The sequence below is a fragment of the Anoplopoma fimbria genome, chromosome 6, assembly GCF_027596085.1.
Source record: "Anoplopoma fimbria isolate UVic2021 breed Golden Eagle Sablefish chromosome 6, Afim_UVic_2022, whole genome shotgun sequence".
Taxonomy (NCBI): domain Eukaryota; kingdom Metazoa; phylum Chordata; class Actinopteri; order Perciformes; family Anoplopomatidae; genus Anoplopoma; species Anoplopoma fimbria.
In genome coordinates this window covers 8,375,091-8,388,004 of record NC_072454.1, presented here as the reverse complement: position 1 = coordinate 8,388,004, position 12,914 = coordinate 8,375,091, and the positions used below count along the sequence as shown (strand labels likewise).

At 43.9% G+C, this 12,914-nt stretch overlaps 1 protein-coding gene across 1 annotated transcript; it reads right to left on the bottom strand.

Moving 5' to 3' along the window:
• Positions 1–1,535: 1,535 nt before the first annotated feature.
• On the bottom strand, positions 1,536–11,698 carry zbtb18 (zinc finger and BTB domain containing 18). Its single transcript, XM_054600079.1, has 2 exons — positions 11,462–11,698; positions 1,536–6,126 (listed from the first exon to the last, which is right to left on the bottom strand). The coding sequence occupies exon 2, from the start codon at positions 6,107–6,109 to the stop codon at positions 4,412–4,414; it is 1,698 nt and encodes a 565-aa protein (XP_054456054.1). The 5' UTR covers positions 6,110–6,126; positions 11,462–11,698; the 3' UTR covers positions 1,536–4,411.
• Positions 11,699–12,914: the final 1,216 nt, after the last annotated feature.

The window sequence follows — 12,914 nt, the reverse complement described above, 5'->3', positions numbered from 1 at the left end:
CATAACCAAAGGATAAGGTTGCTGTGTTTTCTGCAGCAGTTGTCATAATGTCTGTTGTCTGCCTGGAACAAAGATTGAAAGCAATGCTGAGAGAAGGTATTTTAAAAAAAAAAACCAGACTTTTTGAATAGTTTGCATATTTTAACTGAAAAAATATTAACTTTTCATTTTAAAAACTGATTAACATAATAAGTAAATATGTAAATAAATATGTTTTAAATAATTGCTCGCCTTGGTGAGTATGTCTCTTGAGTATGTTACTCGTTAATGACTGAGCTCCTTCTAAACTTCTAAGTTTCTTAAACCAATATTACTCATTCATCAGACAATGTTATAAAGATTAGGCGTGAGCTTATCGCGTGAGTGTGCGTTGGGGCTTACTGAAGAGACCATCTGGGGCCTAATGAACGCTGCTCCTTGGACTCAGAGTGCAGGGGCTTCTTAAGCATCTGTAAGAGCAGGTTTACTGAGCAGCAATACATTAGCTAAAGCTGATTTCCTTACTGGAAAACCGTACTTGAGGAGCTTTGGAATGAGGCTGATTTTGTGTGTGTGTGTGTGTGTGTGTGTGTGTGTGTGTGTGTGTGTGTGTGTGTGTGTGTGTGTGTGTGTGTGTGTGTGTGTGTGTGTGTGTGTGTGTGTTGCAGGGGGTAAGAGCTCGACAAGCTGCTGCACATTTTCTTCTCAAATGCAGCCTCCACCGGTGCAGCAGATACATCAGGAGTTGTGCAGGAACGTGAAAAAGCACAGAGTGAATTTTTCTTTTTCGCGCAAACACACACACACACGATGTGTTCGGGCCATCGTGCTCACACACATAAACACAACTTCCACCCACATCGCAAGTCACTGAGGAACAGAATGTGAAAACCTCCTGCACTGGCCCTTCTGCAACCTGTAACTCTGTATGTGTGCGAGTATTTGAGCTGCGAATGAGACCAAAATGTCTGATTTGTCCCGATATCAAATTTAAAATATGTTGGATGTTATTTTTATAAAGAAACGTTGAAATGAAACTCAGCTTCACTATGAGCAGAAACACAGAGATATTGTTGGTTAAATTACACATTATGATATAAAGACGAGTCGTGACTTTTTTTTTGTCTGAGTAAAAAGAAAAACAGACCTTCACACAAATGTTGAATTTCAAGATTCTTATAATTTATTGCAGTTTGCACACAATTTAAAAATGTCAACAACAGCACACCAAAAAATTACAAAACTAAACACAATTAGAATTTACTCCCCTTGAGAGAAAAAAAAGAAATCAACCCAACTATGATTGTCAAAGCTAAAAATGACTAAAATCTGGAAAAAAAAGAACATAAAATAAAAGCAAATAAAAATCTTAATCTCAAGAGGGAGCAAATATATCTGAATCAAAATCTGCTTGTTTTTTTTCCCAGACAGTGATTGTCCTTTTTCAAAACAGACTCAGTCTGCCCCATCTGTCTTTCCATAAACTGTCTATGACATTTGAAAATTTCATTTTTATACCTTGCTTTAAAAAAAAAAAAAAAAAAAACCCCCCCCCCCCCCCCCATTTGTTTTCAAGTAAGCACAGCAAAAGATGGAGATGTTTCGTCAGGGTGGTTACTTCACAGCGTCTTGAGCGGCTGACATCGCTCCCACAACTCCACCCCACGCTCACACTTTAAAAATAAAATAAAATATAACAGCCCGGACTACAGCAGTTTAAGGCGGTCAAGTACAACCAGAGGAACAGAACAAAAAAAACAGCAGTAATGATGAAAACAACAGCAGGATGGAGTGAGCCCATATGCAGAGACGCTGCCAGTGAAGAAATAACGTTTCAAGAGAAAAAAATAAAATTGAAGATGCGGTGCAAACTGCCGCAATGGCACCCACACGGTTGCCTTGGCAAAGCCTGTAGGTGCCACCAGATGACAGGGCAACACATACAACCACCCCACCCACCACATGCACATCAATGGGGGCGTGCACACACACACACACACACACACACACACACACACATATAAACACACTGAGTGAGGGGGAAATGTGGAGCGTTCACTTTTCGGTATCTCTGTGTCAAATGTTTTTTTGGATTGTATAAACGCTTGACCATTACTTTGAAAATTTTAATTAAAAAAATTTGAGATACAGAGGTTTAAAAAAAAAAAAAAAAAAAAAAAAGATATATATTAAACTGACGTCGCCCCCAACTCAAACACAACATTCACATACAAAAATGAGTTTTCCCAATCACATGATCAAATTAAAATAAGACATCATTTTCTGATAAATTCAATAAATTCCATGAATTTATGCATGAGTTTAACAACTATTTCCTAATGCTCTACAGTATCAAATACTTCCAAAGCGTCAGAAATGTTTTTTTATTTTATAAAGGCATCTTTTCAGCAAAAAAATCTGATTTCATGTCTTTTAGCTTAAAAAGGTGCATTCAGGCATGCCAATTCTCTCCCATCGATCTCAAAGTAAGGATTATGTTTTTAAGAGGAAAACACACACACACACACACACATACACACATTGCATTCACGCCACTGCGTCTAATGTGGGTTATTGTACTGAATCAGCACGGCCCCGCTCAGCTCGTGACAAAGATATCTGACCCTTCAACTTTCAGCAGGACAGCTCAGTTTTCAGCCTTTTTGTTTTTCTCTCTCTCCATCGTTATTCTTCTCGCTTTAGCCAAGTCAGAGCCACATAACTGCACTCAACAGACCTGAAGTAAGTGCCCCAAGAGCAGAAATAATTAAGAGATGGCTTTACCACGTCTAGAGCTGGAGAGGACGGAGACATGAGAGGTGGAAAGAACAAAACACACAGCAGTGGGAGAAATTGAACGCCTGAGGAGGAGGAGGAGCAGGAGGAGGAGGAGGAGGAGGAAGTGCTGGGTGGACGTAGATCTTCAGTAGGTTAAATTGACTGGTAACAACCGAGCCACACGTTCATAAACACACGCACAAACACACGCAGCAGAGAGATCAGTGCATATACACACAGGCTTAAAATGCTTCATCACATCGCTTCAACGTCCGACACATTCGGTAACATTCTTCTAGGAGCCCAGCGACAGACCTACGACGAGTAGAAATAACTTTTCACTGTCAAAAGTGTTATGTTCAAACATCTCCCCCAACCCCGATGCAAAAAACACAACTTAAAGGTTTAAGACAAAATCAAATGTTCATGCATTTTTTTCCCCAACGTCGTGAGAATAATATTCAGTTTTTCAACAGACCGCACCCTGGAGTAGTATTCACAAAGAAAAGAAAAGAAAAATGAAAGCCTGTTGTCAAATATTTGATCAATTACAATGTGTACAGTAATACAGCAAATTCACATTTTTATTTTAAAATATACAGGTTTGGACGTCATGCAACAACAGCAGGTCCCATTACAAAAAAAAAGTAATTCAAAAATAAAATAATAATAATAATCATTAATTTAAAAAAAATGTAACGGATTTAAATTCTAAAACTATAGCAGAACAATATACAACAACCTTAAATTAAATACCTTTTCCAACAAGAGAGTTTTTAAAGACTGCCAGCTAGATTTAAGAAAAAAAAAAATCTATTAATAACAATAATAATTATTATAATAATTTGTAAAGGTCTTTTCATTTTTTAGAAAATACTTCAAATTGATTGGAAGTGAAAAAAGGAGGCTGTGCATTGCATGAGTGCCATCGGTTCGTCTGTCAGTCAGTCAGCTTTACCCTGAACACACAACACCAAAGAGCTTAACAAGTGAAGCGGGGAGCGCTTCGCCAACGACACCTCTATGCCAGTAGAAAATAAAGATGAATACACACAAAACACACTCATACACACTCGCGCACGTCAGGTGAAATTTTTGCCAGAGTAGTGCAGTATCACACGCACACACACTTCTTCAAACTGCGTGTGTGCGGTGATCACAGTACCCGTTTAGTGTTTTGTAATGCTTTTTTTTCACTTCAGTGTGTTCGACCTGAACTCCTGCAGTGGCGTTTGCTGTCTGTGGAACTGGGGCCGAGACGCTGGCCAGCGTCGGAGTGTCGTGTCTGAGATGAAACACAAACAGAGTGAAAACTCTTCGAGAAGGCGAGACATTCTCACTGGGACCCGTGTCCTTAGACGCAATTAAAAAAAACCACTAAACAGAACTTATGCCAAATAAAAATAAAGTTCAGAATAAAATAGAATACAACGAAATTACCCCAAACAGCAACAACAAAAAAAAAAAACTCAGTAGTAACATTTTCATGTGCTATTAAAGTGCAATTGAATGAGATTTTGCGACACACAAGAACATGACTCACTTGAACCCCAAAATATCAAACTCTGCCTCCTCCCTTTCACCTCCCCCATGCCTCACTGCCCCTCCATCGTTCTCCGCTCTCTTCCCCTTCATCAAACACAGCAGTCTGTTTCTACTTCCACAGTTCCTGGGAGCTGTCCTCGATCGCCCAATCCCTGACATTGGGCAGCGCCAGCGGTTCGCTCTTCACTGACAGCGAGTTGACCAGTTCGCAATGGAACTTGCGGATGTGTCGGTAGAGGTCCCCGGACTGCGTGAAGCGCCGCTCGCACCACTTGCAAGCGTGCGGCTTCTCACGCGTGTGCACCACCGCGTGGCGGCTGAGGTTGTGTGAGTACTGGAAGCTCTTGCCGCAGGTGGTGCAGGTGTAGGGTTTCTCGCCCGAGTGTGTCCGCTCGTGGCGCTTCAGCGTGTACATGCAGGAGAAGGTCTTGCTGCAGATGGTGCAGGTGGGCACGTTGACGTCTCCGGCGGGTTTGGAGCGGATGCCCTCCTGCTCCCTGAAGTGGGAGCTGAGGTGGAGCTGGAGGATGTGCGGGGAGGGGAACACCTTGTTGCACAGCGGGCACATGAAGATCTGGGTGTGTTGAGCTGACAGCATGTTGGAGACGTAGGGCAGCAGGGCGCTATCCATGCTGGCCACATCGACCTGGGTGCGCTCGTTTTCGCCCCCCAGTATGTCCTCGTCGTCCGCTGTGGCCGAAGGCTTTTCCTCCCGCTCCAGCTCCGAGGCCAGCGAGGCCTCTCGCAGAGCGGACAGGTGCGCTTCCAGGCCGAGCCTCCGCTGGGCCGACAGAGGCCCTCCGACCCCGTGGTGGGTCAGGCCCCCGTTGACACTGGGAACCGTCGCCTTGGTGATGCCGCTGTGCTCCATGTCATAGTCCCCACCGCCCAGGTCCTCGTCCTCGTCTGAAGCCACACCCCTCTCCACCTTCACCCTCACAGCCAGCGGGCTCTGGAGGCTGTCTGGTGTAGCTGCTCCGCTGAAATAGGACTGGTGGTGGTTACTGTGGTTGCTACCGGCGATTGGCTTGACTGACAGGTCCAGGACGCAGTCGACGGCATCGTTCGACACCCTCCTGCCCCTGTGCCCTCCACGAGAGCTCACGGAGCGATGGGACCTCTGTGAGAGGGATCCGGTGGAGCTGGTGGGGCTGCCGGCCGGGGAGAGCAGCTTTCCTCCCTCCCCTTGACCTTCCCCACTCTGCATCTCCGCCTCGGCGTTCCCCGGGCTGGTTCTAGCCGTGGCCGGTGTCACCGGTCTGTCTGCAGACGGCAGCCTCAGCCACAGCTGTCCTCCCTCGGCCTTCACCTCCTCCTCTTCATCACTGTGCAGCAGGTCTGCAGTAGCAGGCCGGCCTGTAGAGCCATCTGACAGACTGTCGGCCTTATCGGAGCAGCTCGACCCACCGTCCTCTTCTCTGCGCGTGCTGTCTGCCTCCGCCGTGGGCTTCCGCTTCAAACGTTTCTTACACACCTTGACAATGTCATACATGTGCAAGTAGCTGGCCGCCGCAAGCACATCCTCCACGGGAAGGTCCTGCAACCGCAGCTTGCCCTCATACATGAACTCCAGGAGCAGGGAAAAGGCCGGGGCCGTGACAATGTCGTTGTTGAGGTGCACCACGTCTCTCTTGTCCAGCTGGTCCTTGTAGAAGAGGTGAAAGTACATGCTGCAGGAGGCCAACACAGCCCGGTGGGCCCGAAACTGGGCATCGCCCACCAGCACCGTGGAGTCGCACAGGAAGCCCTGATGCCGCTGCTCGCTCAGACACTGGAGTAAATGTCTGCTGTGGTCTGGGAACTCCATCTTGCCGTCCTCATAACCTACAGAGACACAGAGGCAGAGTCAACGTTAGATACGTCTGATAAAGATCTGTGATGGCAGAGTAAACATTTACACCTAATGTAGGCTTTTAAACAAGTTCTGCAAGATTTTAAATTCAGTTGTTCTGTTTTAAATAAAATAAAATATTTTCAGTGTTCTGTTGGTTCAGTGAAGATAAAAACACAAGAAAAAAACGAAATATAATAATGAAAGTAAAAACCTACAAAAGACTATTTAAATTCAAAGAGAAACGGATTTTGAAAAATAAAAGCAAGGCGACAAACTTAATATAATTTGTAAATTAATTATTTGATAAGCTAAAATTCCAGTTAAGCGATAATGGCACTCTTCTTATCACCATTTAGGTTTCTGTTTTAACAATGCAAACAACATTTTCCCCAAACAAGATCAATTAAAAAATAACAACACAGACGCAAGAAAGAAGAGACAAATGACAGACGCACATTCCTACGTGATGCTGAAAAAAACTAGAGAGAAGGGGACGAACGGGCCGAAAGAAGAAACACATCAGGAGAAGATCCGTCAGTGAAAAGAGGATGACAGAGAGTTAAAAAAGAGGAACATTTGTCATCACATTAAAGGTCAGTTAAAATACAACAAAAAACGCAAAAATATTTAAAATATCTTTATATATTCTATGTTTACTAGATAATAACTTATGCACACCCGTGATTTTTTTTTTTTTACTCTCAATCTCATCATCAGGAGAAATATGTCTGCTCAAATTTAAAAAACACCACGCAGACAGCTGTAAAGTCATGCACACATTCATTTGTACAACGATCCCAAACGATGATATTATTTCTATAATTATTTACTTTATCTACAATAATTAAGAAGAAAAGGGGGAAAAACTGATAATAATTACAATTAAAACGAATAACAGTAATTTAAAGAATATCACTGTTTCTGTTTTCTACCCACAGACGGACTAAATCTCAGGTAAACCAGCAGCGACAGATTCTTCTGCTCTACGTCTCTCCGTTCTCTCTCTCTCTCTCTCTCTGTTTCTCTCTAACTCCTCTGCCTGCACTCCTGGATTGTCGCTGCTCCTACGCTGGTTATTTTTATTAACCCACTTTGGCCTGGCCTGGCACAGCCCTTTTAGGTAACCGGCTTTCAGCTGCACACACTGTCCTCACACACACAAACACAAACACACACACACACACACACACACACACACACACACACACACACACACACACACACACACACACACACACTTAGTACCAGCCTACCTACCAACCACCTCCACAGGCTAAGTCGAGCAGGAAAACTGGCCAATTGAAACAGCGCTGTTGAAAACAAAACAGCTTGTCCCCCGTTTAACCTGCGAGCACCGGCTTTAGGTGTAAGACGAAGGTGGTAAAAAAAAAAAAAAAAAAAATGGTAAACTTGCAGCAATGCTCCTCAAGTGTCCTTAAAAAAGAGTTAGTGAAATGTAACTAGTTGATTAAATAAATGAACAACTAAATCTGGGATGACAGAAGGCGATAACGAGACTGAAAATTGGTAAAAATCACCAAGTCCCACCTGTTAACCAAGTCGATTTGTCCTGCCTGAGAAAATACATTTGTCCCGCTCTGCACTGTGTTAACCAAAGCAGCTAAATCACCTCATTTGAATGAAGAAAAACCAAGAATGTCACCGTGTGTGAGACTGTGTCTGTGTGTCGCGTGTAAGTGTGTGTGCTCGCCCTCCGGATCCTTCAGACTGCTTTAAACGAGGGGGCTTACGGGGACAAGGGTGTACCACCTCCCACCTCCACCCCCCATTACCACCCACCCCCTCTGTCCGGCCAAACCCCTCCGACCACCACTTCCTCCTCCTCCTCCTCCTTCCACACACCATCCGTCACTCACACACTCCTTCCCATCTGAATCTTACAAGTAAAACCCAGCACATCCGCCCCATAGTAGAAACTGCCCTGTTCCTTGACCCCCCCACACCCACCCCACCCCACCCCACCCACCACCACCACCCAGAAGAGAAGATTTACAATACAATCACTGTAAGTGCCCTGCTCGTCACAGCATCAATCCTAATCCTTAAAGATGGCTAAAAATAAAGACGGTGGTGGTGGCGGAGGGTGGGGAGGGAGCCCGCCAGCGGAGGCTCAGGAGGGCAGCAGCCCCGTCGCCCGGCCCCGGCCAGTTAGCTCAGGCAGGGGTCTGACAGAGACACACAGAGGGGCAGGGAGGGAGAGGGTGGGAGAGAGAGGCTGGAACGGCCAGGGAGGGGAGGCTTACCCACATCTGATCCAGCTGACGGGGGCCATATGGCAGCTGCTAGCCAGATAAAGAGATTAAGACTAGGAGGGAGTGCGATTACAGCTGTCTAGCCAATTCAGGCAGCTCAAATCTGCAACTTCTAAATTAGTCTCCTCCACTCCAGCCGACAGGAGGGGGAAAAAGACAGCACATGCTTTCAAGTAATTTTACAGAGAGTTAGATTTAAGTGAAAGAAAAAAATCAGATAAACCGATAAAAATGATTAGGATTAAATAGCAGCTCATTTTATTTTCTGCTTTAAGTTTGACCTTTTTTTGTTCGTTTATCAATTAAAAGAAATTGTAAATTGTCCTTTGCTTGAATTACACTCATCTAAAAAATGACTCAATATCTTTTTTTAAATTAAAATGTCAAAAAAAAAGCATTAATTTGAACTATTATTCCACTTTTTTTTTAAAAACTATTATTATAAATCAACTGGGGGAAAAAACAAGAGAGAAATTCTATTTACCACGAAATGCTTTCCATAAATGAGCGTCCGAACAAAAAGCCTCACACCGCAAATAGGAAACAAAATGCAAAAAACAATAGCTGAGTTTTAAATGCAGCTCGCTAGACTTCAAACTTAAAACACAGCAGAGAGTTCCCGGACTGCAATTACACCAACACGAGTTTACTCACCAGCAGCTTCTCACAGCGCTCACACTGGTTTGACACACCGGAGATCCCCACAACAAAACAGAATAACTACTCCACTACCCCGGACTCCCTTACTCTACTCGCTTTGCCTCACACAAACACGCACACACACTAAAACACACTAAAACACACACACATGTACTACCTGCAGCAGTATGCATCAACTTGATTAACTCCACTGTAGCAGAATAGCTGGGCTCTCTGGCTGGGAAATGCTGTGTATCTTTTTCTCTCTCTCTCTTTCTCTTCGTTGCTTGCTCTCTCTGAATCAATGAGTGGGTAGAACAGCAGAGAAGAAGAAGAAGAAGAAGAGGAAGAAGAGGAAGAAGAAGAAGAAGAAGAAGAGGGAGGCAGGCAAAAAAAAAACTCGCTGTTCAAACTGCGAGGGACAGATGCAAAGTGGAGGAGATGTTGGAGGGGGAACGAGATACCACCTCCCTCCTCCTCCTCCTCCCTCCTCCTCCTCCTAACTGGCGCTGATCGGCAGCCACAAACACACACACACACATGCATACACAGCGTGCACACACACACACACACACACACAGAGCACTAACTCTCCCAGGCTGCCGCTGAGACTCACAATAAAGGACTGGGGAGGGGTGGAGGCGGTGGAGGGGATGGAGGAGGAGGAGGTGGTGGGGTGGATGGCAGCCTGTCAGCTGCTCTGACATCATCCTCAGATGGAGATGCTACCTCCAGCTGTGCTCTTTCTACAGCCATATGCTGCCTCCTCTACACTCCTGCCACCAGACTCCTCTTTCATTCTACCAACACCAACACCACGCAACTTTGTCTCTCTTTCTCCCCCTTTTTCCTCTCCCTCTCTGGGAAAAAAAAAACCCACACAGGTCTACTTAATGCAGTGCTGATTTGTTTTGTTTTTTTGAAAACATAAAAAAAAGAGTTCTCACACACCAAATCGTGCAACCACAACTGCCCACTGCTACCAAAACTAACATTAAAATGGGAAAGTTGATGCTCTATATATATATATATATATATATATATATATACATACAGAGGTTCTGAGTAAAAACATTTAAAAAACATTTTTAAATGACTCCTGTCTTTCTCTACATGTCTCTGTCTCCTTCATATAACCATAAACAAAGGCCAACACAGCACATTTGCAACTGACAGACGCACGCAGCTGATATTGTTTTCCACTTCTTTACGGTTCATCGCCACTGCCTCGTCTTGTATTCATTCATTCACTCATTCATTCATCCATCCAGCTATCCATCCCCACCCACCCAAAGCCCCCCCCTGCTCGGACAACTGACAGGGACACAAAAAAAATGAAATGAGGAAACAATGAGGAACAAGCCATAAAAGAAAGAACCCTAATGGGTGCAAAGCCGAAACAAAAAAGGTATACTAGCCTTTAATAACCCGGGGAGAAAGTTATTACAACAGCCCTTATTTCACTTTCACTTTTAGAGAAAGTGTGCATGTATGTGTGAATTTCCAGCCACAAAACTATTTTTTTTTTTCCAATTTCTTATTTATGTGCCCAGATCTCAAAACAAACCCTCTAATAAAGTTTAAAAAAATAATAAAAGATGGCTTTTATAACAATATCTACGCCTGCTGATATCACAACAGTTAACAAACTAAAGTATTTACACACACTAGTGTCCTGATAAATAATAGGTTTTTTTTTTTAAATTACACACATTAGAAATAAACTTTCCTATAAAACTCACAAATAAATCAACAGTAAAATAAGGTAATGTAAAAATAAAAAAAATACATTAAAAAAAGTTAAATCACACAACTTTATTTGACTTCACCACTGGAAGTTTCACTTACATCTATAATTACAGTGTTTCTGCACACCACTGATGCACTATTCTGGTTTTTTTTCTTTTTTTCTGTTTCACTTTGACACATTTAAATATCGTGACAGTGTTACACATTTAAACCACTTGAGTGATTAATAAGTTTATTATAAAATCACACTAATACAACAGATCATTTATATAAAAAAAATATAAAAAAAATAAAAAAGCCTTTAAATTGGTGAGTGGGTGGTGGTGGCTGTGAGTTTTTTTTTTTGTGAGAGCAGGAGAACCAGGACTGACACCGACACGGACGGACAGAGCGACCCCGCAGAGGCGCACCGACCCTCGGCGGCTAGCCACGAGCACGACCGCTGCTAACAAAAGTAAAGCGGAGCGGGGGCTACAATGTAGCGCTTGAGAGTTCGGAAGGCCCCGGTGCTATGACAACCGCGTTTGATCCCGACAACAGCGACAGAACGCAGCAACGCGAAGGAAACGTTCTGATACTTTTTCTCACCACCTCACCGCGACCCTCGCTCCCTCACAAGCCTCCTTTTAACCGGACTCCGGTGTTTAAGAAGGCAAGCACTTACAGACAACACGGTCCGACGTCTTCCCCCCAGCTCCACTCCGTCAAAATCCTTCTTCTTTTTCTTTCCCCCCCTTTCTTCCTCCTCCTCCTCCTCCTCCTCCTCGCTTCCTTAAGGAGACACAACTAGATTGACTTTGGTTTAATTTCCATAACAGGGCTGCCGAGGCGACATGCGGAGGGGGACGGGGAGTCTAGCGCTCTGCGGCGGCCAGATGTTTCCGAGCTGTTGCTGCTCAACTCGGGCTGAAGGGGGAGGAGGGAGGGAGGGAGGAGGGAGGAGAGAAAAAGGAGGCGAGTTGACTGGCACGGCTCGGAAGCCAATGGTGCAGGCGAGGACGCAAGTGAGGGCAAATTGGAAGCGGCCCTCGGACAGAGCAGAGGGAGGGATATATGTGTGTGTGTGTGTGTGTGTGTGTGTGTGTGTGTGTGTGTGTGTGTGTGTGTGTGTGTGTTTTCTCTCTCCACAGCCTTTTCCGCCGGTGTAGGTTGACACACACACACACACACAGTGAGGAAGGGAGAAGGAGGAGGAGGAGGAGGAGCAGCTGGGCCAAACCAAACTGGTTCCGCCAGTCGGGGAGGCGGACTGGCGCAGTGGGGAGAGGCGCGGTGCTGCATGGGTAGTGTAGTCAAGTTAGAGACCAAAAAGGGAGGAGGAGGGAGGAGCTGATGTGTGAGCAGGTGCAACACCTTGACAGGAAGAAAACACAAAAAAAACCAACATGATAGTTAATGCTTTGAATTGTTGAACTAATAACATGTTGTTGTTTTTTGTTAGACTATGCACTGCATGCAAAACAGAATAAATAAGTGTTAATTAAAGACACAGAACAGTAGATCACATGACACTAATACACTGTGCAATACAATAGGTATAGGCTTTGGGTAAAAGCGTCTGCTAAATGACTGTAATGTAATGTAATGTATAATAGTTTATGTCTGTATATGTAATATTTCAGTTACTGTGGATTCTTTACTGTTCTTTACTGTTTTTTATTGCTCATCTGCTTATTTATAATACTTATTTTGATCTTTTCATTTTATTTACTATGTCTCTTGTTTGCACTATCCACTTTGCTGCTGTAATCCTGTAAATTTCCCCGCTGCGGTACTAATAAAGGATTATCTTATCTTATCTTATCTTAAAACAGGTGCACCACTTCCAGAGGTAAAAAGGGTAGGGTTTGTAGGGTAGTACTCAAGAAGTAGTAGTAGTACAAGTAGAAGTAGGCTATAAGTAGGCTAAGTTACACTTGGCGTACTTGCCAAAATAAATAAAATACTAAAAATTCAATACATTTCAGCTGTAAAATGTTCCCTCTCTGTGTATGTTAAGTAAAGCATTTAAAATGTCTGTGCTACTTCAACCTTACAGAGATTTGGGTTCTCTAGTGTGGTGAATCCAGAAGTACTACCCTGAGCCTTCCGCTTAGCACTTATTGTATTCGTATTAG

Excerpts from the sequence above, each read along its gene's own strand:
- zbtb18 (XM_054600079.1), bottom strand. The coding sequence starts at position 6,109 with ATGGAGTTCCCAGACCACAGCAGACATTTACTCCAGTGTCTGAGCGAG.